Here is a 26,998-nt window from a genome sequence, read left to right on the forward strand (position 1 = left end):
TTTTCTCTTCTGGGCAAGTACTGCTTTTTAAATTTTTTCATATTGAATTTTCCCTATACTTTGCTGATCATCATTTCAGATATTCTTTAAAGATATAGTGAAGGTTTTTCATTTGCTCCATTTCCTGCTTGGTATAGTTTCTCTGTAGGCTTTGTTATGCTTATTAAGGAAAATTCAAGAAAATAGATAGAACCACTCTCATAGAATTTTTAGATTCATTTCTCTATTACTATTATCTTTACTGTTTTGTACTTTAAATTTATTTAAAAATCATGCATCTCATAGTATCAAAAAATCTGAACCATAATGATGCTGGGGTTTTTTGATAGGAGAGTAAATTTTTCATGGTAACTTACTATATATAATATTTTATTTTACATGATACTAATTCCCTGTGGTGCAGCTAGTTTTACAACTATTTATGTGCTTGTATCTGCTTTATTTTTGAAGGTCTAACCCACCTCATTACTATGGATTTACACCAGAAGGAAATTCAGGGTTTCTTTAATATTCCTGTGGATAATTTAAGAGCTTCTCCCTTCTTATTACAGTATATTCAAGAAGAGGTGAGCCAACTTGAACTTTTTATTTTAATATTCTGGTAAAGGTATAGCTCTATTTCTTTGAGGTGTCCCTAAAGAATTAAAATTCGATGTATCCTGTTTAGCGATCTATTGTGGTTTACAATGCACTTCTGTATTTTAAAAAGTAATTTATCTCTTTTACTCATCTCTCAAAATTGCCTTTTCTTTTGGACCTCAAGTACCTAGAATTGGACTAGTCATTTATCATAACAGATAAGTTAATCTCATCTTTTGTCCACGTGTGATCTTGGCTCATTTGAATTTCTCCATCTCTCCATTCTGTCTCTGTTCAGAGACAGAGTAGTTGACACCCATGATTGTAATTCCATCACCCAACAAGAAAACAAAAATCGGCTAGGTGCAGTGGCACACACCTGTAATCCCAGCAAGTTCTAGGCCTCGGCAACTCATCCAACCCTGTCTCAAAATTTTATAAAAGGGGATGTAGCTTGGTGGTAAATCACCATGGGTTAAATCCTCCGTACAAAAGAGAGACAGAGAGAGAAGATAACCATCCCAGTAGTTCACATCTGCTGATATGATCTTTCTCTGCCCCATCCCACTGCCTCCTCCCACCCAGGGAACCATGGGCCCCGAATCTCCTGTCATTTTTCCTTCAGTTTTCTTTTTACATAGTTTTAGTTCATATACCTAATGCTAAATTATATATGTAGGGTTACATTTTTAACTTTGACAAGAAGAAACTGTAATCTTTTGAGTGTTTCACTTGGTGTTATGTAGTAAGAAGTATGTACACAACTGGAACTCATCCCTGTTGTTGTGTGTGCAGTTATCCATTTGACTACTAAGAAGTGCTCTTTGTGCAGCTGGATCTCAGCCTAGTTATCCTTTTCCATGAGTTGTTTGTAGGCTTTCCCTATCATAATTGCTCTCCTGTGAACATGCTCAATGTCTCCAGTGGTACACAAGCCACCTTGTATCTTAGTGAAATTTCAAAATTGCATGGGGTGTGGATGTTTGATTTTTCCAGAGCAGTTGTGCCAACTTATATTCCTACTAGCAATGAGATCGAAATCCTGTGGATCCATCTTTGCTTCAGTGCTTATGCTACCAAATTATAAACTCTTGTTAGTTGAATGCCTGTGATATGGAATCCTGTCATTTTGATGGATAGATCTGTTGACTAATGAGGTTGAACATATATATCTTCAGATATTCTTTCTCCTCACTGAAAAGGTGTTACATCCATTCATCTATTTTTTTTTTTAAGAGAGCGAGAGAGGAGAGAGAGGGAATTTTTAATATTTATTTTTTAGTTCTCGGCGGACACAACATCTTTGTTGGTATGTGGTGCTGAGGATCGAACCTGGGTCACACGCATGCCAGGCGAGCGCACTACCGCTTGAGCCACATCCCCAGCCCCTCCATTCATCTATTTAATAGTGGTTTCATTTGTGTGCTTCTTACTGAGTTGTAGGCATTCTTTGTTTCATTCTTCATTTGTTGGTATTTGTTTCCCTTAGGTTTCTCAGTTTATAACTTATCCATCTTTTAGTTGTATTTGGGGAATGTTGGAAGCAAATATATTAAGTATTTGTCTCACAAAGTGAATTTCACACACCATAAAATTAACCATTTAAACATAAAAATCAGTAGCACTTAGTTCATTCACAATATTGAGCAGCCACTATTTCTATCTAGTCCCAGTTCTTCATCACCCCAGAACACCCTGAACCCATTAAGTAACCCCATTCCACCTACCCACCCCTTTGCCCCCGTTGCCTGGCAACCACTAATCTGTTTCTTGTCTCTAGGGATTTACTTGTTCTAGAGATTTCATATAAATGGAATTATAGAGTTTATCCTCTTGTCTGGCTTCTTTCACTTAGCCAGGAATATGTGGTGGTTCTTACCATTTATTTCTGGTTATTTTTTGGTTATAGCCATCTTGGTGAGTGTGAAGTGATATTGTGATTTTGATTTGCATCCCCTAACAAGTAATGCCATTGAACTTGGTGAATACCAGACTCTATATTGGGTAGAAGATTTTCAAGTATTTCACCCATTCTGCAGATTGCCTCACTTTCTTGATAGTGTCCCTTGATGCACAAAAGTTTATAATTTTGATAAAGTTTGTTTAACTATTTTTTATTGATCTATTTTTTTTCCCCCTCCAATACTAGGATCAAATTTATGGCATTTGTTTGTTTGTTTGTTTGTTTGTTTGTTTTTTGAGACAGTGTCTCACTGTGTTGCCCAGGTTGGTAGTCTCAAACTCCTAGACCCAAGCAATCTATCCTCTTGCCTTGGCCTCCCCAGTACTGGGACTATAGTCATGTGGACTATAGGCATGTGTCCAGGTTTTATTATTACTTATGTTTTTGTTGTCTTATCTTTAAAAAATATATACTGTCAATTCAAGGTTATCAAGATATGTCCCTGTTTTCTAAACATCTCACAGTTCTAGCTCTTTGGTGTAAGTCTTAACCATTTTGAGTTATTCTTCATATATGTTGTGAGATGGGCGTTCACACTCATTCTTTCGTATGTGGATATCCAGTTGTCCAGCACCATTTATTAAAAATTATATATTCTTCTGCCCACTGAATGGCTTTAGCACCTTATGGTCAAAAATCAATTGACCATAGATGTTTGGTTTACCTATGAACTCTGAAGTTGGTCTTTACGCTTCTCTTTTGCCAATACCACGCTCAGTTTTGATTCATATTGGGAATTAGGAGTTCCCCAATTTTGTTCTTTTTCAAGATTGTTTTGTCTCTTTAAAGCTTGTGACTCCATATAAATTTGAGAACTAGCTTTTCTGTTTATGCAAATTAGCTTTTCTGTTTATCTCAATTTTTTCTTTTTTATGTTGAAATCATTTATTTATTCCAGGCAATATTAACAGGCCATTATTAACCTGGAAAATTCTAACTGATCCATTTTGAATGACTCAAGGATTGAAAATAAACTAATCCTTGTTCCGTACCAATCTGTTACAGAAACATGTTAAGTTTTGTTCAAGTATTCATCGCAAAAATCAGGTTTGATTACCTGAATATTAGAATCACTGTCAATGAAATGTTGTTTCCAAAATATTTTATGAAAGAGCTCTAAATTCTATCATTTGAGTTACTAAAAGTAGGAAGATCAGAGGTGAAGCTCATGGAAACAACTGCAACGAACTATGGTTTTCGTTTGTCTTAACCCTGTCAACCCACCTCTCTCCCAGCCCAGATTAAAACAAAGCAGAAGCAGTTATATTTTGAACAGATTATAACCAGAAAAATTCTATATAGAATAATTTTTCTAAAATCACTTTGCCTTTACTTCAAAGAGGAATGAAGGGAAGGGAGGGAGGGTGGGAATGGGAAAGACAGTAGAATGAATCAGACATAACTTTCCTATGTGCATACATGAATACATGACCAGTGTAATTCCACATCACGTACAATCACAAGAATAGGAAGTTACATTCCTTGTATGTATGATACGTCAAAATACACTCTACTATCATGTATATCTAAAAATTGCAAATAATATAAATAAATAAATACGTAAATAAAATACATTGCCTTTACTTGGTAATTCACAATAGAACTTCAAAACTTTCTCCACTGGATTCTTCCTATCTAAATGTATTTTAACAGCATTAATTCTAGACTGTAATACAGAATCCATACATGACCTCACCTCCAGTATTACATTTGTTATTGAATTAAATTGGAAAGGAGATGTGAAGAATCTCCAAGAAGACGAAGTCATTTAGGCCTCATGGTGACTTAACCTTGCTTGATTTGCAATCATAAGCCATATCTCAAATTTTGATGGGAATTGTATTAAATCTGTGAATCATTTTGGACAGTATTGCCATCTTAATATTTAATCTTCCACCTATGAATACAACATTTCTATGTATTTAGATATCACTTTCTTCAGTGTATAAGTCTTTCACTTTCTAGCCTAAGTTAAATTTATTCCAAAGTTTGTTAGTCTTTGGATGTTACTGTAAGTAGAATTTTGTTTGTTGGAGTGTCCATTGGTGGAATATAGGAACACTACTGATACTTGCATGTTGCTCTTGAACCCTGCAGTTCTGCAACATTCATTTTTTAGCTGTAGTAGTTTTGTTGTGGGTTTTCAGGGGGTGGAGGTTGTATTCCTTATTGTTTCCTGCGTATGAGAACAGGTCACTTACAAATGGAATTAGTTTGACCTCTTCCTTTCCAATTTGAGTTTTTTTCATTTCCTTTTCATGCCTGATATTTCCGGGTAGAATTTTCAGTGCATTTTAAACACAAGTAGTGAAAGTGTTATTCTTGTTTCAATCATGAACTTAAGGGTAAACGCTTTCACTCACCATTAAGTCTGATGTTGGCTATGGGTTTTTCATAAATACTCTTTATCATATCAGGTAAATTCCCTGCAATTCCTGGTTTTTCTGAGTCTTCTATCATGAAAAGATAATGGATTTGTCAAATGCTTTTTCTGTATTTAAATAATTTTACGTTTTCCTCCTTTATTAATTCTGTTTGTGTGTATGTGTGTGTGTGTGTGTGAGCTCGCACTGAGAATCCCTTTATTTTGTTAATGTAGTGTATTAAATTTATTTTTCTCAAGTTGAACCACCCCTTTCACTATTGGGTAAATCAGATTTGTGTAATTTTATTAGTCTTATTTGTTATTCTTTGACATAAGAGCACTTTGTGACTTTTTACTTAAGAAGCCTTTTAAATTTTGGTTTGTATTGTACTTAAGATTTTTATTTTAGGAACTGTTTGTCTCACATGGATTATTTCTTCAGTAACTTTTCCACATAACTTCCTTTTACAATACTAAAAAGACAGCAGTTTATTGACCTCAAAAAAAAAAAACATTTTTTTCTGGTAAGATTTGGGGCCTTCCCTACATTCCAACTATCAGTTTAGGCCCTCATAGTGAAAATGACTCAAGAATTTTGGAAAGAGAAAAATCTGTAATAACTACTTACTTTATTTCATGTTGTATACCCCCAAAAAAAATAAAGTGCTAATTCAGAAGATAATATAGACTATAATTTCTTCTCTTCTCCCATTTGTTTGTTGGTTTATTTTGGAGATGGGGGTCTTGCTATGTTTCCCAGGCTGGTCCCAAACTCCTAGGCTCAAATAACTGATCTTGCCTCATCCTCCTGGATAGCTGGGACCACAGATGTGCACCACTATCCCTGCTATGGCTTGTTTTTTCTTTTGTTTGTGTTTGCATACTTATATGTAACACACTGGGAAAAGGCCTTGGCTCAGTCATCTCAGGTTGTTTTTCTTAAGCTGGCTTATTTCTACCATTCAACCAGCTCCTAAACTCCTCATTTACACCATTATGACTTCTTCCTCCTAGATTTCTTGTTCTATCTCATCACAACTGTTCCTCCTTCAACTGTATGATTTCCTGTGTAACCTTGGAAGAGACAATAGGCATGTTTTGATTAGAGTCCTTTTATTTGTTTTACTAATGGTTTCCTTGGTATATCTTCTCTAGAGTGGGTTTTTGCTAGTTGATGATGTTTGATGAGATAAGGAAATACATGAGGTCATTTCAAATGAATTCCAAAAAAATAAAGAAGTGCCCAAGTGAAAATATGTTTTTCTGCCTTCCTTCCTGAGAGCTAGGCTTTCCTGTGGATGCACTGATCCATGTGTTCATGACAGATGCACCTGTGTATCCTTATGTGAATCAATTTTTTGTTCATTTACAAAGTTTCTCATATGGTAGGCATCATACAGTGTGTTAGGTGTTATTACTGCTGATATTAAAACCGACTGGTATAATTGTGAGAACAAGAAAACACTGGAAGCCAGGCACAGTGGTACATGCTATAATCCTAGCAACATGGGGGACAAAGATAGGAGGATCACAAATTCTTGACAAGCTTGGGCAACTTAGACCCTGTCTTAAAAATGAAAAGGTCTGGAAATAACTCAATGGTAAAGCTCCTCTGGGTTCAATCTCCAGTACTACCAAAAAAAAGAAAGGAAAGGGAAAAAATGGGAAGAACATAATTTGAAAATATTGCTAAGTTGAAGTTAGAAACAAACTGCAACTTATTTTCAAAACAGTTTATGAACTGGGCACAGGTGTAATCCAGCGGCTTGAGAGGCTGAGGCAGGAGGATCTCAAGTTCAAAGCCAACCTTAGTAACAGTGAGGTGTTAAGCAATTCAGTAAGACCCTGTCTCTAAATAAAATACAAAATAGGTTTGGGGATGTGGCTCAGTGGTGGAGAGCCCCTGAGTTCAATCCCTGGAACAAAAATTAAAAAAAAAAAAAAAATTATCTTCTATGCACTTAGACCTTGAAAATGGGTACATCTTTGACTCTAATCATCACTACATCACTAGCACATATTACATCAGTTTTCAACATTAAAAAGATTTCAGGTAGGGTACTATAGCACATGCCTATAATTCCAACAGTTTGGGAGACTGAGGCAGGAAGATTGCGTGAAGATGATGTTTGATAAGACAAGGTCAACCGTGGCAACAAGTCTCACACTTGCTTCAGAATAAAAAATAGAAAAAAGGGCTGGGGACATAGCTCAGTGGTGAAGTTCCCATGAGTTTAGTCCCTCAGGAACCCCACCATAAGTGGGGTTGATACTTTAATTGATTTTGTTAGTTTGCTTTTGGTTTTAGGCTCTTTTTAAAATAGTACAGGGCTGATTTTCCTTTCCAAAATTGGTTCATTCAGCAGGTAGTGACTACAATATGTTGAATAGTCATCTCTGGACCACAGTAATTTGAAATTTGACAGTTAACTTTGATTTGAATTGAGTGACTATCCTACTTGTACTGTGAAACTGCATGTAATTGGGAATCATGAGAGGATTTTCTGTTGACTTTATAGAAGCCTCTTTATATCAGTTATTTGTCGGTGTAAATATGTGAGCTAATCACTGATTATCCTATTTTTCTCTTAAAAGGAATCTCTGAGTCTCACACCTTAGTAGGTAGGCATTCCTTTAGTTTCCAAAAAAGACTTTGTTTTGAACTTCTCTTTTTGCAAAACTTCCAAGGAATCAGAGGAAGTTTGAGTCTTTAGGAACCTTCTTTTTCACTGACTGTCAGCGTGACCTCTTAGAAACATGGTGGTAATCCCCAACCTCTTGTCTATCACAGATCCCAGATTACAGGAATGCAGTCATCGTGGCCAAGTCTCCAGCCTCAGCCAAGAGGTAGGTGGGACCTCATACCTGTCCTTGGTTCGGCTTCTGAGGATGGTTCTGATCAACTCCCAGGAGTTCCCAACCAGATGTCAGTAGTACCCCTAGAAACCCTTCTTTCTCTTCCATGTACTGATTTTAAGATTATCCTGCCAACTCAGTTTCTCCACCTCACTCCACCCATCCCAGCCTGTGACTGCCAGTCATATTTCTTGAGCAAAGCCATCCAGGTCTGGGGAATACTAATTAGCACCTCCTTCCCTTCCAGATGGGCAAGCACTTATGGGTCTTTAAGTCTGCCACTTAAAATACTGGTGAATATACCTTGTGGTTGTTTGCTGCCTCTTATTCAAATAACTAAGTGATTTATTAACAGAACTGTATCCAGTTGAGAGGCCACTTATTTGCACATGTTAAAAGGTAACATTTTAAGAAACAAACACCCTGAGCTATACAGAGTGGGCAGCCTGGAGTCTGTACTGAGTTATGTTTAGCCTGCAGTAAGTGCTGAGTCAGGGATATAGTACTTAAAATTGGATTTTGGATGACAGAATTTCATGTGGCATTATTTTCTAGAGAAGCCAGTCCATTGGAGAGGGAAAGAACAAAAGCACAGGTAGGAATAAAGGCTTTTTTCCTTTAAAAAAAAAAAAAAAAAAAGGACTTCTAAAATGATTTTCCAATTGAATATCTTATCTCTGTGTATCTATTGAGTCCTGTGGCGTGATAGAAGACATAAAGTACCTCCACACTGGGCCCAGGTGCTGTTACTATTAAAGAATGAGTGTGGTTCTTAGTAAGCCATGATTTCATAAATCTTACAGATAAGTTGTTTGATATTATCAATTAAGCCTGACAGTGTATATACTTAGTATATTTAAAAAAAAAAAAAATGGTGTTGGGCCAAAACAATTATGAGACCCCATTCTATGGCCTACCTCCTAACCATATCCAGGCCTGTGTCACCACCCCACGTACCTTCTGTAAGCTTTATCATTGGGTCTTTTCTTGTCCATTTGATTAAGTTGTAGGAAATCTTGATGCATTTCAGAATATAAACATTTCAAACAGATTTTCTAAACATTTGTTTAAAGGCTGATTTTTATTTATTTTTCTTTGATTTTCATGCTTCTGAGAAACACGATATATAATTGTCCCTTGCTATCTGCAGGCGATTAGTTCCAGGACACCCCTTTGATACCAAAATACACAGAAGCTCAAGTTCCTTATGTGAAATGGCATAGTATTTAAATACGACCTATGCTACATCCTCCTGTATTCTTTAAATTATGTCTGAATTACATATGGTTACAACTTAATACAATGTAAGTGCTATGTAAATAGTTAAAATAAATGACAAGAAAAAGTCTACATGTTCAGTACAGATGCATTTTTTTTCCCTCAAATGTTTCAGTCCCTGATTGAGTCCATGGATGTGGATGTAGAACCTGTGGATACAGAGGGCGGACAGTAACCATTTTGAAGGTTACAGTTTGCTAGCATTTGATGCATTTACATGTTGTGCAACCACCACCTGCCTCCAATTATAAAACTTTTTCATCATCCCACAAAAACACCTTGTGCCCATTACACAATTATTCCCTGCCCGTACTTCCCTCCATCTCTGCCTGTTTCGATTTGCCTGTTCTGAATATTTCATAAATGGAATCTCAGTGCGTGGCCCTCTGTGACTGGCTTGTTTGACTCAGCATCTGTCCTCAAGGCTTGTCCACGTGGCCTGTGTCAGTGTTGCAGGCCTGATTTCCTTCATGGTATTCACAAGTCTGGGAGAGTTCCTGCTAAATGCTTTTCTGCCAAGCATCTGGTGGCTGCTGGGGACAGCAGCTATCAGTTCAGTTGAGGTCAAATTTAATAGTTGTTTTTTGTTTGTTTTTTGGTGCTAGGGATAGAACCCAGGGCTTCCAGCATGCTAAGCATACACACTACCACTAACCTACCACTAACTCCCAGTCACAGGTTATATTTTTTAAACTCCTAAAATTATTTTTTAATATATTTTCTAGTTCTTTGCTGACACCTATTACTTTGCATAGGCTTTCTGATTTTTCCATTGCTTTCAAGCATGTCATAATTATTCCTTGTCATGTTTGTGTGTGTGTGTGTGTGTGTGTGTGTGTGGTGCTGGGGATTGAACCCAGGGCCTTGTGCATGGGAGGCAAGAATTCTACCAACTGAGCTATACCCCAGCCCCTGTCATATTCTTTTGATGGAAGCTTTAAGTTGTCATCATATAATTCTAGCCTGTCTGTCCTCTTGGTGTTAGCATGTATTAATTGGCTGATTTCATTCATGTTGAGATTTTCCTGACTTCTGGTGTGAGTGATTTTCTTTTAGAACCTGGATATTTGCATCTGTTTTTATGTCTAGATCTTTTGTAAAACCTGATTTTTTGCTGATCTCTTATTGACTCTGGCAGAGAAAATGGTGGGGGAGGTTATGGGACTTGTTACTGGGTTGAGGAGAGAAGTTGAGGTTTCCCACCTGACCAGACAGATTGGGAAGGCCATTCTCCGCTGCTGAATGGGGGTGGAAGTTTAGGTTTTGCTGTCCACAGACACTGGCAGGCTGGGCGCTCATTACCCTGAGGGGGATGCCAATCCCTTCATGAACTTCTCCTAAGCCAGAGCACTGAGACACAGGCTGCAAGTTATTCTGTGGTGTTTGGCTAGAAGGAGGCCCTTCTTTTCCACAGGTGGTCTCACTCACCAGGCTGCCCTTTTCTTAGTCCTCTGGCTGGAGAGTGGACTTTGGTTGGGGCTTCTATGGTCTTTTGTTTGAAAAGCCAGTCTTAAAAGTGAAGGAGGAGCTAATCTATGTGGTACCAAACTTTCCTGCAGAGGTTGCCATTGTATTTGACTGAAGTTTTTTTCTCTAAGAATTTCTTTTAAAACTGGCTTGAATTTGTTTGTAGGAAGGGATTAGATGAATACTAAATATATTTGTTCTTTTTTTTTTTTTAAACATTGCTGGGGATTTAACCTAGAGCCTTGCATATATTAAGCAAGTGCTCCACCAGTTTGCCACATCCCTAGCCCCTGAATACTAAACCTTAAATTTTGGGATATTTAAAAAATTTTGGTAAATTTCTTCATTTGACTCACTTTTCCTAAATAGTTATTCTACACACACATACACACACACACACACACACTTTTATATTGATTATGTGGTACAGACCTGCTTCCATGAAGTCTTTATCATCCTTTTCTTAGAAATATAAATCAGATTCCTCATGGGTAGGACCAGACCAATTGATATTTATTTATATGCAGTTGAGATTTTTTTAATACCACAGAAAGGTTAAACTACATGTGCTATGGTAAAAATGTTATGCTTTCTACTGAAAGAAGCAAAATTTAACTTTATCTTGAAGTAGAATGATTTAAGCCTGAAGTTAATTCCTTAACACTGTAACCAAGCTTTCTTTAGTGCACATAGGAAACCTGACAGAGGTGAGATTTCTGTCCCTCTAGAGAACAGGATTTTGCATTTTCCAGGGCTTTGCTCTTCATGTGTTATGGAAATGCCTTGGATGTGTCTTGTGTTGATAATACTGATGAGAATTTGGTATAATCTACATTTTTTCTTTTTTGTTTTTAGCTATTCTTGTAAACTATTAGATAAGAGCATGTTTTGAATTTTTGGTGTTGGAAAACCAAAACTGGGAGGACTCATTGTGTCCTTAAGACGTGAATATTTGCTGTGTACTAGGTTGTTGGGGTTGGAAGACAAAGTGAAACCCAGTATTATGCTCAGGAATCTGGCCAGTTGGGAGGTGGACATGCTGTGGCTGGGGACCTAATGAAGCAGGGCACAAGGTAGTGAGGAGGAGGACGTAGGTTAAGAGAAAAAATATAGAACATTATATGTCATAGTAAGACTAATTTTTTTAAGGAAAAATGGGGTTGGCTACGTTGATATCAAACCAACTAGAGCAAAGAATATAGCTGGAAAAAGGGCTTAATTGTTCAAGAATTTGTGATAATCCTAAACATTATGAGCTGGGAACATAGCCTCAAATGTATGAAGCCAACCTCAATAACTGCAAAGAGAAATTGATTTGTCCAAGATGATTATCAGCGATTCCATTTTTTCTCTGACAATAGTAGATAAAACAAGTAGACAATCAGTGAGGCTGCAGAGGACTTGAAAGATCCTGTCAACCAGGGGGCTCTACTCCACAGTTCAGAACACTCCATCCAGGGATGCAGAAGATCCATTCTTTTTGAGCACACATATATTACTAAGGCCAATATTCTGGGACATGAAAAACAGCTTCAAATTAGTAATGATTTAAGACATACAAAATAAGTTCTGTGGCCACACTGGAATTAAGGATAATTCTAATAATAGAAGTCTTGAGTATGTGGTAACTAACTCATTTCTGGATAACATATGGGTTGAAGAGGAAATCAAGAAGGAATCAGAAAGTATTTAGAACTGAATGAAAATGAAAACAGCACATCAAAATTTGTGATAAAAACTCTACTTAGGGAGAAATTTGTAGGACTAAACACTTGTAATAGAAAAGAAGATCTCAAATCAGTGATCTCAGATTCTATCTTAAGAGACTTTCTAGAAAAAGAAAAGCAAATAAAAAACAAGAGGGGCTTGGGATCTAGTTCAGTGGTAGCAAACTTGCTCGGCGTGCAAGACCCTGGTTTCCATCCTCAGCACCCAAGAAGTAGTAGAGGGGAAAAAAACAAAGTAAGCATAAGAAAGAAAATAATAAAATTAAAGCACAAATCAGTAAAATAGAAAATAAACAGTAGAGAAAATCAATGAAACCTGAAAGCCAGTTCTTTGAGAGTAAAATTGATGAGATCTTATCCAGTCAGGAGAAAGAATAAAGATTTCCAGTACTGGGAATGAGAGATACCACAAACTACAGGTATTAAAAGGATAATAAGAGAATATTATATTAAATTTATTCCAGTAAATCTGCAACTTAGGTGAAATGGACAAATTGCTTGAAAGACAAACTACCAAAACCTTCTCAAGAAGAACCAGGTAACGTGAATAGCCTATACTTACTGAGGAAAGTGAAGTGAAAACTTTTACAAAGAAAATTCCTTTTTTGCCTTTTTGGAGATGCAGCCCAGTAGACAGTTGCTCTGCCACTGAGCTATACCCCCAGATCCCCAAAAGAGAAAATTCTGAGGCTCAGATTTCAGTGGTGAATTCTACCAATCACTTAAGAAAGAAAGAATACTAATTCTACGTGAACTGTTACAGAAGATGAAAGATTCCAGCTCATTCTTTAAGGCCATCATTACCCTGATAGGAAAACTAGACACAGACATACAAGAAAAGAAAACTAGAGATTGATATCCTTATGACCATAGTTGTAAAAATCCTAAGCAACATTTTAGCAAATTGAATCCAACAATATATAAAAGGTCAGTGCATCCTAACCATTTGAAGTTCAACCCAGGAATGTAAGGTTAGATTAACATTTTTAAAAATTCAATAAATGTAGTTCACCATGTTAACAAACTAAAAAAGATAAGCTGTATCATTATCTTAGTAGACTCAAAAAGCTTTTGGCACAATTCAACTCTATTTGAATGGGATAATTAAGTTCTATTCCTGATGAAAACGTTTAAGAGAATCTGAAAAACTGACGGCCAGCATCATACTTACTACTGAAAGATTGATCAGTTTTCCCCTAAGATCAAGAATGAGGCAAGATGTCTATAGTTTGCTGTTACTCTTTTTTCTTTTCTTTTTTTTTGGGGGGGGGGTGGGGGGCAGTGGGCTAGGTAACAAGGGATTGAATCCAAGAACCTCACGTACACTAGGCAAGTACCGTACTACTAAGCTACATCCCCACTTCCTAGGCAAATATATTTTTGGATATGACACCAGAAACTCAGTTCATGAGAGAAAAAAGTTGGTCATATCCTAGAGTATCCTAGTGTATCCTAGAGTGTATGTTAACATAAGCAAAAAGTTTTCATTTTAAAAAGCTATTCACCATAGTGTTATATTTCACGCAAAATAGGTGGTTTAGTGAAGGACAGAACATGGTAAATTATGTTGGGTCAGTAGAGCTAATTATACCGACTAAAATCATCAAGACTGTCTGGAAACAAGGAAATCTACAGAATATCAGATTCCAGTAGACATTAAGAAAATGAAAGGAGAACGCACAGATTGGAAGAAATTATTTGTAGAGCACGTATCTGATAAAGAATTGCACCCAGAAATCAAAGAATTCTCAAAACTTCACAAGGGAACAAACAACCTATTAAGAAACTGGCAAGGGGTAAACAAATTCTTTAGCAAAAAATATATATGGATGTCAGGTAAGAACATGACAAGATGCTGAATGCCATTAGGAAAATCCAAATTAAACCAGCATGATGTAGCACCACACACCTTTGGAATGGATTGTATTAAATGATTGGCCATATCAAGTATTGCTGAGGATGTGGAGGAATTGGAACTCTCAATACTGCTCATGGGAATGTAATATGGTATAACTACTTTGAAAAACAGGTTGGTCGTCTTTCAAAAGAGTTGAATATATTATTACTATGTGATCCAGCCATTCCTTTCTTAGGTATTACCTAAGAGAAATGAAAGTATATGTCTATACAGAGGTCTGTCCATGAATGTTCTTATCACCTTCATTTGCTAAAACAGCTGGAAGCAACCCAAAATCTATCACAAAGTAAATGGTTAAGCTGCAATATATTCATACAGTGAAGTATTACTCTGCATTGAAAAGAAGGAGTGAACTCTTGATAAAGACAATTTAACATGAATCTCCAAAGCATTATGTTAAGTGAAAGAAGTCAGACAACAGAATACATACTGCAGAATTCCACTTAAATTCTAGAAAAGGTTAAAAGTATGGTGCTAGCAGATCATTGGTTGCCTGGGGCTGAGGAAAAATTTATTACAAAGAAACACAAGAATATGCTCTACAGTGATGTAGAGTTCATTGTCTTCATTGTGCTAATGCGTCTATGGGCGTACACATACATCAACACTTATTAAATTGTGCACTTTAAACATGCAGTTTCTTATATCTCTATCATACTTCATAAATTTGTTTAAAAATTAATGCATAATACTTTGACAAATATTTGATATGCTATGTCTCATGTGGTTCTGAGAGGAAGGTAAGTAGCATGAGTAGTGACAGGAGAGGAACTGGGGCTGAGAGGCTATCACCTAACATAATCAGGCTGTCTTAGATGATTGATTGCAGGAAAGACCAGACTGCCACCCACCATTTGTGCCTATAGCCAGAGGGACACGTCTGTTATGGTCTCTCCATACTTACTCCTGGGTTCAGATATTCTGGAGGTTATTTTATTCTCATTATTCCTTTGAAAACTGCATCTAACTTGTGTCCTCAGGATGCCCCCCCACCAGTACATTGGCAAAGAACAGGTGCTACATGAGTTTTGATTTTGCATCTAATGCTTTTCCTCAGGGCACAGTCTTTTGCTGAGCGCCTGCGCCTGGGAATCGCTGTGATTCATGGAGAAGCACAGGATGCTGAGTCAGACTTGGTTGATGGACGGCACTCCCCACCCATGGTCAGGAGTGTGGCTGCCATCCACCCCAGCTTGGAGATCCCCAGTAAGTGCTGCAGCATCTCTGTCACTTTCCCCTGATTGTTAGCTAACTAAATTGTGCTATTTGTTTGTTTGTTTTTTAATGTGAACTTTTCTTTTTGTTTTTTGAATTGGCATAAAAGCTGATTCATGCCTTTCCTGGCTGCACTATAATGTTGCACTTTTGCAGGCCTGAGTAGTAGAGCCCTCTAAAAGCAGTTCATCCTGTCATTGCAAGGCCTAGGAAGATGTTCAAACTCTTTAGACTCCATGTGGTACTTTAGGAAATTTCATTCATTCATTCAGCAGTATATCATAGAGTGTACTTTAATGAAAGTAAAAAGCTTATTATTTCATAAAAGTTATTCACCACAGTGTTATATTTTATGCAAAATTTTGGACATGTTTAATTGATCTAGCAGAGGATAGTAGGGCTTAATAAATTATGTTGTGTCAGTGTGGCTAATTATGCAGCCTGAAATAATCAATTCCACCTGGAAACAAGGAAATATGAGCAAAGTAAGTGAATAAGGTAGCATACAAGATTGTATATCCACCCATCTTAGCTCAGGCTGCTGTAACAAAATGAATCAGGAGGGATGCAGCCATGAGAGCACACCATTTCACCTTCAACCCCCACCCCACCCCTGGAATTTACAGCCACCTCATTGTAAAATACATGCATTCCATCCCATGGTGCCCAGTGTCCACTCCAGTTAAATCTTAGCTTAGTTTTGGCATTAAGTCCCAAGTCTCACGCAAAATCCTCTTACTCACATATGAATGGGAGTCATCTGAAGCAAATTTCACTCCAGATGTGAACCTGCAAAGTTAAGCAGGTCATAGGTTTCCAAACTTAGTGGTGGGACAGACTTAAGCTATACATTTCCCTTCAAAAAGAAGAAACAGACAAGAGAAGGAACAGATCCCGACCAAGCCCAAAACCCAACAGAGTAAGCATCATTAAATCTTAAGTCTCCAGAACAGTCATTTCTGACTCCAAGTGCCACCTTCCTGACACACTGGGGCTGGATTGGGCCTGCAAGGCTCTGGGAGGCCCCACTCCCACATCCTTGCTGGGTAGCCCCTCATGGAGTGTTTCTCCCATGTCGCCCACTTCTCAGGCTCCAGCCGCATGCTGGTGGCTCTAGCAGTCTGGGGTCTCAGGGGCAGCCCTGCCCCCATGACTCCACTGGGCATTGCTCTAGTATTGGCTCTCCATGGCAGCACCACCCCTGTGCCTCTTTTCTGTCTGGGCCCCAAGGCTCTCTGAGGCATCCTTGATACCTAGGTGGAGGCATCCACGCCTCATGGCACATACCCTCTACAGCCATGGAGATGTACTGCACAGAGATGCCCCCGTGGTTTACTGCCCATGGCATCTAGAGGAGCATCCTGAACTACAGTTAGGGCAGTCCAGCAGCACTGCTCCAGGATGTGGGCAGCAGAGCCTGTAAATCATCCTGCCCCAAGGCACTTGAGTTCCACTGTGTCACTGTGTCACACTGTTCATTCATCATTTCACAGAGACTTGAGTTGTTTCCACCTTTGGGAGAAAAGGCTGCCTTGTGCATTCATGAACAAGCTCCCGTAGGCACATAAGCTTCCCTTGCTCTTGGTTTATGCTGAGGAATGGGACTGGTAATTGGTAATTCTGTGTTGAACTTTTGGGGGAACTCCCAGGGTACCATTAAAATGGTTGGGGTTAGGGTTAGCAATGCACAACGGTTTCAATATCTCTAATGCTTAGTGCTTATTTTCTGATTTTTTTAAATTATTATTATCACTGTTGTAGTCAGTGTGAAATAGCATCTTATTGTGATTTTGGTTTGCTTTTCCCTCATGACTAATGATGTTACATATCTTCATGTTTTCCAAGTATTTGTGTCCTTTGTCCAATTTTTAATTGAGTTATTACTCTTTTAATACTGAGTTATAAGAGTTTTTCATATATATTTCAGATTCAAGACTCTTATCAGATGCATAGTTTGCAAATATTTTCTCCCATTTTGTAGGTCATCTTATCTTGTCACCACACCCTCTCTCCCACCCACAGTATAGGGATTGAACCTAGGGGACCTCTAGCACTGACATCCCAATTCCTTTCCTTTTTTTTTTTTTTTTTTTTCCAAGACAGGATATCACTACATTACTTAGCTGACCTTGAACTTGTGATTCTCCTGCCTCCCAAGTAGCTGGGATTACAGGCCTGCATCACTGTGCCTGGCTCACTTCCTTGATGCACAAGAAGTTTTAATTTTGATGAAGTCCAGTTTCTTGTTTCATTTGTTGCTTGCCCCACCAGTGCTGAGGATTTAACCCAGGGTCTTATGCATGCCAGGCAGGCACTCTGCCAACTGAGCCACATCCCCAGCACTTTTGCTTATCTTTTGACAGTATTAAATATTGTTTTCTTTAAAAATTCCTTTCAACCAGATTTTGTAGTTTCCAGAAGTTTTTCACCTGTTTGGTTGAATTTGTTCCTAGGTATTTTATTATTTTCAAAACTTGTGTAAATGAGATTCCTTCCTTAATTTCCATTCAGATTGTTCATTGCTAATAAATGGAAGAGACCCACTGATTTTTGCTTGTTATTCAGATTCTCTCCACCTTTGCTGAATTCGCATATTGGTTTTGGTAGTTTTTTTGGTGGATTATTTGGAATTTTCTGTATGTAAGATTATATCATCTGCTAATGGCCAGAGGCTTACTTCTTCCTTTCTGATCTGGATTCCTCTTATTATTCTCCTTCTTGCCAAGTTGCTCTGGCCGGCTCAGACAGTACAATGCTGTTGGGCAGTGATGCGAGGGGGCTCCTTCTCTTGTTCTTACTCTTCAGTGTCAAAAGTCTTCTACCTTAGAGTGTCCTGTGAGCCATAGGGTTTTCCCAGTTGTTCTTTATGAGATTAGGGAAGTTCCCTTTTCTTCCTAGTGTGTGGGGAGTTTTTTAATTATGACACATTAACTTCTTGAAGTCTTACTTTTTAATATAGAAACTTTGCTGTATGTGTTTTATTCTGACCAGTGCTGATTCCTAAAGAAAAGCCCCCAATCACAGTCGTTGGTGACGTTGGAGGAAGGATTGCCATCATTGTGGTATGGAGACCTCTTTTATTATTATTATTAATTGTACTATGTACCATTGTTATGCTGTTGACTTATTAACTGTGCACATATATGTATGATGATACAGCCAGGTAAGTTAAGTACAAAACAAGGTTGATTATAACTGTTTTAAAACACACACTAGGAGCTGGGGATGTAGCTCAATGATAGAACACCTATTTAGCATGCAGGAAGCCCCGAGTTCCACTCACAGCATCACACATAAACACATACACCAAACAAAAACATATCATTTTACATATTATAAAACCAATGTACACAAAGGGTGTGCTTACTGCCTGTGTGGATAGTTTTTAAAAGACTAGAAAGAACACCTGGGTACTCACTGCTCCACTTGAGAGAGCCGTGTAGCGAGGTGCCCTGGAATCCTTGCCTGGCCTTTCTCTAGCCTCTTTCTTCTCCCATTCTCAGGTTGTCACTAGCCTGAGAATCATCAGTCCTTGTCCTTACTTATCTTTACAGTCTGAATAACAGTTTCAATTTCCAAATAATATTTGAACATTCTTGTACTGTTTCTGAGTACCCGTTTCATGTGTCAATTTCTAGGAGCCTGGGGTTGAGTTGATGAGCCTGCTGCATGCACACTTGCAACTTTACTAGTGCTGCCCAGTATTTCCGAAGTGGTCACAACAATTTTCCCAGCTCCACAAGGGGTGCCCCGTGTCTTCCTCAGTGCTTGGTGATTTTGTTTGTTCCTTTTTCAAATTAAAAATCTATCTCGAGTACAGGGTAACAGCTCTCTGTTAATTTATTATTTAATTGGCAAGAGCTATAATAAATTATTCTGAAGTAATTATAGAGTCATAGGAAGTAGGGGGGAAAAAGGTGCAGGGAGGTCCTTTGTGCTCCTGAACCAGCTTCCTCTGTCTTGCCGAATTATGATACAGTAGCACAACCTGAAATTAACAGTACCATGAGGCACACAGCTCATTTTATTTATTTCTGTGGTGCTGTGGGTCAAACACAACACCATTAGGTAGCACCACTTACATGTCCTGTGTGCACACATGCGTGTGTGTGTGTGTGTGTGTGTGTAACCACCACTGCAGTCAAGGTACAGAGCTATTCCATCGTCACAAAGCTCCTTGATGCCACCCCATCATGATTGCACCTTCGTCTTCTCCCATCTGATCCCTGACTCCTACCTAACACTGATCTGTCCCCGTCTCTATAATTCCTATTTCAAGAATGTCCTTTGCATGAAATGTATAATTTATAAACTTTTGAGATTGATTTTACTTTTATTAACATGATTCCTTTGGGATCGCTCCAAGTCATATTGTATATTAATAATTTTTTTCCTTTTTATTGCTAGGCAGTATTTCGTGATATGTAGGTATCATTGTTCAACTGCTTGTTGAAGGATATTTGAGCTGATTTTAGTTTTCAGGCATTATAAATAAAACTGATTAGTCACGTTCCTATATGGGCTTCTGTGTGAACACAGTTTTCTCTGGATTAATGCCTACGGCTTTGCTGGTTTGCATGATGGTTGCCAGTTTAGTCTCACAAGATACTGTTTTACCAATAGAACTTTTAAGTTATATCTGTATTTTTTGATCATATTATTATCAGTCTACATCTGAAAAGAGTAATACATGTAAAATAAATACATGAATATTCATTTAACTCTAGACAATGCTTGATACCATAAAAGAACTCCAGGAACCTGTGGTCTATACATTAGAAAGCACTTAACAGGATGTCTTATTATTAAAAACAGCATTCATCATTTGTTTTTCCCATTGTAAAAGCATATACAAAAAGCATATTTCTCATATACTCAGTGAAGAAAATTTGGAAAATAAGGAAAAGTAGCAAGAAAAAAACTGAGGGATAGAGGCACAGTTCCATTACCTTGAATACCAGCTTGAGTAAAAAGCATCTTCAAACAATTTCCCTCTGAGTTTAAAAAATCATCCAAGACACACCTCAAGCACCTGCATTGAAGAAAGGGTAAGGTTCTGGCCAGTCACATACAGGGATGGAAACAGCCCTGTTCCCAAAGAGCCTAGGGTGTAGAGACTGCAGCCCTGGAAATAGTGCTGTTCAGGAAGCAGCTTGTGGTAGAGGCCTGGAGGGACATTGTGGGGGCCTGGTGACGTGACACCTGCATGTGTTAAAACTGAACTCGGAAGATCTGTCACAGTACATTTAGGTAGCCCCTTTCCATTGGTTGTCTAGCCCACCCTTGCAAGTGTTCATATGCCCTTTGCTCCACCTGTGATTTGACAGGATGACATCATTGATGATGTCGACAGCTTTCTTGCTGCAGCAGAGACCCTGAAGGAAAGAGGTGCATATAAGATCTTCGTGATGGCGACTCATGGCTTGCTGTCTTCTGATGCCCCCCGGCTGATTGAAGAGTCTGCCATTGATGAGGTAATGGGCCCTGGTTAATGTGGGTGCACTTGCCCAGGCATTGGCATGTCCAAAATCTGAGGCACAGAGAGTTGGTACAAGAGGATGCTCATTTGTGCTAAAAATGGATTCAAACATGGGTTAAAGTTGCATTTCATTGACTATAAGCAGCTTGAATACCACTTTTTTTAAAAAATCACAGCTTTATGACATAAAATTTTCATATCAGAATTCATTCACTCAAAGTGTACAATCTGATGGTTTTTAGAAAATCCAAAATTGTGTAATGATACCACAGAAGTGAGGTCATACAGTATGTCATCCCTTGAGATTAGCTACTTTACTTAGCATAATATTTTCAAGGTTCATCCATGTTGTAGCATGGGTCAATACTTGGTTCCTTTTTATGACTGAATAATATTCTGTGGTATGTGCTACATTTTGTTTCTCCATCAGTTGCTGGAAACTTGAGTTCAGTTTGTACTTTTTTACTATTATGAATGATACTGCTATGAACCTTGATGTATAAGTTTTTGTGTGGATGTGTTTTCAGCTCTCCTGGGTTTGTATTCCTCGGAGAGAGATTGCTAGTTTATATGGTAACTTAATATGTAAACTTTTAAGGTGCTACTAGACAGATTTCTAAAGCAGCTTAAGCAACTCAGAGTCCTAACAGCAGTGAGGGGGCTCCAGTTTCTCCACATCCTCCCCAGCACTTGTTATCATCTGTGTTTTTAGCCATAACTATCCTAGTAGGTGTGAAGTTATCAAATCTTAACCCAAGAGACACGGATAGCTTCACGTTGATTGGAAAGCTTATTGAAAGGAGGGGAGACCACCCCGCCCCCGTCCTGTTAAGTAGGACCTCACATATTTGAAAATGCAACACATTTTCAGATCAAGCCATGAAGCTGCTTAGCTTTTAGTTTTCGATTTTTAGTGTTCTTTTCCTTTTCTGCAGTGCTGGGCATGGAACCCAAGACTCATACATGTCAAGCTCGCTCTCTTATCACTGAGCTACACCCCCAGCCCCAGAAGCTACTTGACTTTCTGATGCTCTTGGTTTTTCCTCTTGATTCTTAGGTGGTGGTTACCAATACAATTCCACATGAAATTCAGAAGCTTCAGTGCCCCAAGATCAAAACTGTGGATATCAGCATGATCCTCTCAGAAGCCATCCGTCGCATTCACAATGGAGAGTCTATGTCCTACCTTTTCAGAAACATAGGCTTAGATGACTAAAAGGCTGTCCTTTTTAAAACTCCCAAGGGCCAAACTGGAAGCACAGGCATGAATGCTGTGAGGACCCTTCTAGTTAGGGCTGGATGTACTTGACGGAACCCTGTGCTGCTGTTCCTCACCCCTCCCCCCACCCCTCCCCATGGATTCCTGGGAAGACAGACAAAACTTTTTATGTCAGGTTGGGTATTTGAGTTTTGGGAGCAATTTTTATAAAAGAAAACTATTCTCCTCTTAAATAAGTTAAAATGTGGTTGTTTTTAGTGTAACTATTAAAAAAAAAAAAACTTTGGAATAAGATTTTTAAGCCTACAAACAGCCTTTTTCCAAAGTTGCTTGAGCCAAGTGTCCAAAAATATTCAAATAATTTACTCCGATACCTGCAGTAGAAAAGCCAAAAACATTATACTGTTGACTCAAGTAAATAATGTTTTTAGAAATGCTTTTATAGACAAGCATATGGAATATGTGGTTGTATTTATTTTCTGCAACAAAAGAAGGAATAAAAATTTGTGTTTGTGTGTGTTTTTTAAAATTGTGTTTGGGCAGTTGTTCTATAACTAAAATAAAATGTAAGCAGAATATATGCGCTATGGATGCTGAAATGTTCATCAGCTTGTTAAGTTTTCTGCATAAACGTGCAGAAAGTACAGTAGCCTCCTTGGAGGTAGGTAGCCTCTTAACAGGGCAGTGCTCCCTATTCTGATGATTGATTGGAGACCCTGAAGTTATGATGTGAAGTCACTTGACTGAGGCAGGAGAAGTTTGAATCTCATGATGAAATGTGATGGAGGGGGCATGAGCAGCCCTCTGTATCTGGCTTTCCTCCTTTACTAGAACATAACCATTCTTGCATCAGTATATGCCACTGCAGGCCCTGGGGGGTGACATGCTCTGAGATAGGGGAGCATAACAAATGGTGAATCATGGGAACTTTGTCCGTGTCAAGGGTCTACAGATTGTCTAATTTTAAAGTTTCAAGTTTAGAACTCCGACCTTCTCCCTTAGAGTATAGCAGACAGGTTTCTAAGGAATGCTGGGACCCCAGAGGTAGGCCAGTGGATGAGGATTTCCTTTAGGCTGCTCAGTCAACGGCACTCCCAGCCAATCCAGGGAGGAAGCATAGACTTTCTTACAAGAAAGAGAAACCTTTTTTTCTGCCTGTCTTACAATCCGGACTAAAATAGCAGTTGATTTAGCACAAAATTAAGATGAGTCACTGTTTTCCATAGTGAGGTTTCTCAGTGACCATCAGAAAGCAGTAACTCAGGTTTGCCAGAGCAAGCCTGGAATCCCATGTGTGCAGAAGCACTGAAGACTTAGAAGCTGCCCTGGTGTTACAGGTGGTCACTCACCTCCTCCAACACCAAGTGGTGCCCACCATGCCATTTTAGTAAACAAAAAAAAAAAAAAAAGCAGTGGCTCATGCCATAGTCCCAGCAGCTCAGAAGTTGAGGCAGGAGGATTGTGAGTTCAAAGCCAGTCTTAGCAATTTAGTGAGACTGTCTCAAAAATAAAAAGGGCTGGGGATGTGGCTCAGTGGTTAAGCGCCTCTGGATTCTATCCCTGGTACCAACAAAAAAAAAAAGAGCTTGGAAAATGGTGTTTCAACCCCCCCCCCTAAGTTTTCAAATTCAGTTAATGATAGAGCCATTAGCATTGAAGAAGTGCCCTTGCCTTTATGAATATGTCCCTAGAAATTGAAAACCATGATCTTCACAAATAAATGGGACTTAAGAATACTACATTGGGATAATGGGAGCATATCTCAATATTGTAAAAAGCTACCTATGCTAAGCTCAAGGCCAACATCATTCTAAATAGAGAAAATTGAAAGCATTCCCTCTAAAACCTAGAACAACACAGGGATGCCCTCTTTCACCACTTCTATTTGACATAGTCCTTGAAACTCTAGCCAGAGCAATTAGACAAAATTAAAGGGTAAAGATGGGAAAGAAGAACTCAAAACTTTTTTATCACTGTTTGCTGACGACATGATTCTATACTTAGAGAATCCAAAAAAATCCACCAGAAAACTTCTAGAATAAGTGAATTCAGCCAAGTTTCAGGATATAAAATCAATACCCATAAATCAAATGCAATTCTATATATCAATAATGAATCCTCTGAAGGAAAGACTAGGAAAACTACCCCATTATAATAGCCTCAAAAAAATTAGCCTCTTCAACAAATGGTGCTGGGAAAACTGGAAATCCATATGTAGCAAAATGTAGTCAACAAAAGTGAAAGACCTCTACAATGAAAACTGTAGAATACTAAAGAAATTAAAGAAGACCTTAGAAGATAGATAGATCTCCCTTGTTCTTGGATAGGCTGAATTAATATTGTCAAAATGACCATACTACCAAAAGCACTATACAGATTTAATGCGGTTCCAATCAAAATCCCAATGACGGGCTGGGGATGTGGCTCAAGTGGTACCCCGCTCACCTGGCATTCGCGGGGCGCTGGATTCGATCCTCGGCACCACATAAAAAAATAAAGATGTTGTGTCCACCGAAAAACTGAAAAATATTAAAAATTTTCTCTCTCTCCCTTCCCTCTCCCTCCCACTCTCCCTCCCCCCCTCTCTCTCAAAAAAAAAATTCTCAATGACATTCCTCATAGAAATAGAAAAAGCAATTATGAAATTCATCTGGAAAAATAAGAGACTCAGAATAGCCAAAGCAATCCTTAGCAAGAAGAGTGAAACAGGTTCCTCACAATACCAGACCTTAAACTATGTATACTACATAGCAATAGTAACAATAATAGCATGGTATTGGCACCAAAATAGGCTATTATAGACAATGATACAGAATAGAGGACACAGAGACAAACCCACATAAATACAGTTATCTCATACTAGACAAAGGTGCCAAAAACATGTATTGGAGCCTCTTCAACTAATGGTGCTGGGAAAACTGGAAATCCATATGTAGCAAAAAAAAAAAATGAAATTAAACCCCACTCTCTCACCATGAACAAAACTTCACTCAAAGTGGATCAGAGGCCTAGGAATTAGACCAGAGACCTTGTGCCTAATAGAAGAAAAAGTAGGCCCAAATCTTCATCATGTTAGATTAGGCCCCTATTTCCTCATCGAGACTCCTAAAGGGCAAGAAATAAAATCAAGAATCAATAAATAGGATGGATTCAAACTAAAAAGCTGCTTCTCGGCAAAAGAAACAACCAGTAAGGTGAGGAGAGAGCCTACAGTATGGGAGCAAATTTTTACCACACATACATCAGATAGAGCACTAATCTCCAGGATATAGAAAGAACTCAAAAAAATTAACACAAAAAAAAAAACCTGATCAATAAATGAGCTAAGGAACTGAATAGACACTTCTCAGAAGATTATATACAATCAATCAACAAATATATGAAAATATGTTCAACATCTCTAGCAATTAGAGAAATGCAAATCAAACCTATTTCATCTCACTTCAGTCAGAATGGCAGCTATTAAGAATACAAGCAAGAATAAGTGTTGGTGAGGCTGTGGGGGAAAAGGCACACTCACACATTGCTGGTGGGACTGCAAATTTGTGCAACCAATCTGGAAAGCAATATAGAGATTACTTAGAAAACTTGGAATCGAAACTATTTGACCCAGCTATCCCACTCCTCGGTTTATACCCAAAGGAATTAAAGATTGCATACTACAGTGACTCAGCCACATCTTTGCTTATAGCAGCACAATTCACAATAGCTAAACTGTGAAACCAACCTGGATGCCCTTCAGTAGATGAATGGATAAAGAAAATGTGATATATACACAATGGATTTTACTCAGCATTAAAAGAGAAGAAATCATGGCATTTGCAGGTAAATGTATGGAGTTGGAGAATATCATGCTAAGTGAACCAAAAACCAATGGTCAAATGTTTTCACTGATAAGGGGATGCTGATCCATAATGGGGGTGGTGGGATAGCATGGGAGGAATGGAGGAATTTTGGATAGGGAAAAGGAGAGGGAGGAGAACGGAGGGGGAATGGGGGTAGGAAAGATGGTGGAATGAGATAGACATCATTACCCTAGATACATGTATGAAGACACAAATGGTATGCCTGTACTTTGTGTACAACCAGAGAAATGAAAATCTGTGCCCCATTTGTGTACTGTGAATTGAAATGCATTCTGCTGTCATGTATAACAAATTAGATCAAATAAATTAATTGATTAATTTAGGGGAAAAAAAGAACAATACATTGACAGCCACTTTGACCACTGTGGCTCTAGTTATTAGTTTGTCATCCTCTCAATTAATCACATATAGAAAAAGAGCTTTGGAAACAGGTGTCACAACCAGTGAGAGGAGCCAGCCTGTCTCACCAGGATAACCAAAATGGGCCCGAGAAGCTTCTGCAGTGAATGTCCCCTCTCCAGGTACCACCATGTTGGCTTTTCTCCACTTCTGCCCTGTGGATTCTGTCTCATCACTTTCTGTTACATATGAATGAGAAGGAAGCTTTGAAACTAGCGACACCACTTTACAATTGGCCTTAGGAACTTCCATGTGGGAATTAAGCCCAGTGGCCTGGGCCCATCCACATTGTCTAGCAAGGCAAGCATGGGGCCGTGCTCTAAATACCATTTGAGAGGAAGGGTGCTTTCAAACTCTTTCCAGTAGGTTCAATGGGGTGTTCTCCCACGTGTCCATGAAGAAAAGTCAGAATTTGCAGAATAGGGGCTGGGTTTTGTGATACATGCCTGTAATTCCAGCAAGTCTGGAGGCAGAGGCAGGAGGATTGCAAGTTCAAGGCCAGCCTGGGCAACTTGGAGAGATTCTGACTAAAAACAACAACAACAAAAAAATGAAGCTATGGATGTCTCTCACTGCTCGAGCACCCCTGGGTTCAAGCCCCAGTACCTCAAAAAAAAATGCAGAAGGGAAGTGAATGGAAAAAATATGTGTAATGAGAAAATTTGTC

At 38.5% G+C, this 26,998-nt stretch overlaps 1 protein-coding gene and 1 long non-coding RNA gene across 11 annotated transcripts in view; one reads left to right on the forward strand and one right to left on the reverse strand.

The window, feature by feature from the left end:
- Prpsap2 (phosphoribosyl pyrophosphate synthetase associated protein 2) overlaps positions 1-22,595 on the forward strand; it is a 37,473-nt gene extending 14,878 nt beyond the window's left edge. For all 10 annotated transcript variants that reach the window (XM_078042965.1, XM_078042970.1, XM_078042971.1 and 7 more), the window contains 6 exons: positions 451-566; positions 7,699-7,754; positions 15,211-15,359; positions 18,360-18,430; positions 20,696-20,842; positions 21,905-22,595. In XM_078042965.1, the coding sequence (XP_077899091.1) occupies positions 451-566; positions 7,699-7,754; positions 15,211-15,359; positions 18,360-18,430; positions 20,696-20,842; positions 21,905-22,063 (698 nt within the window). In that variant the 3' untranslated portion in view covers positions 22,064-22,595. The remainder of the gene's footprint in view (positions 1-450; positions 567-7,698; positions 7,755-15,210; positions 15,360-18,359; positions 18,431-20,695; positions 20,843-21,904) is intronic.
- LOC144376192 (uncharacterized) lies at positions 18,426-24,608 on the reverse strand. The gene is made up of 2 exons (XR_013436395.1): positions 24,512-24,608; positions 18,426-20,939 (listed from the first exon to the last, which is right to left on the reverse strand). It is a non-coding gene; the product is annotated as an uncharacterized LOC144376192 (long non-coding RNA).
- Between the last annotated feature and the right edge of the window lie 2,390 nt (positions 24,609-26,998).

Source organism: Ictidomys tridecemlineatus, chromosome 3 (assembly GCF_052094955.1).
Source record: "Ictidomys tridecemlineatus isolate mIctTri1 chromosome 3, mIctTri1.hap1, whole genome shotgun sequence".
Lineage (NCBI taxonomy): Eukaryota > Metazoa > Chordata > Mammalia > Rodentia > Sciuridae > Ictidomys > Ictidomys tridecemlineatus.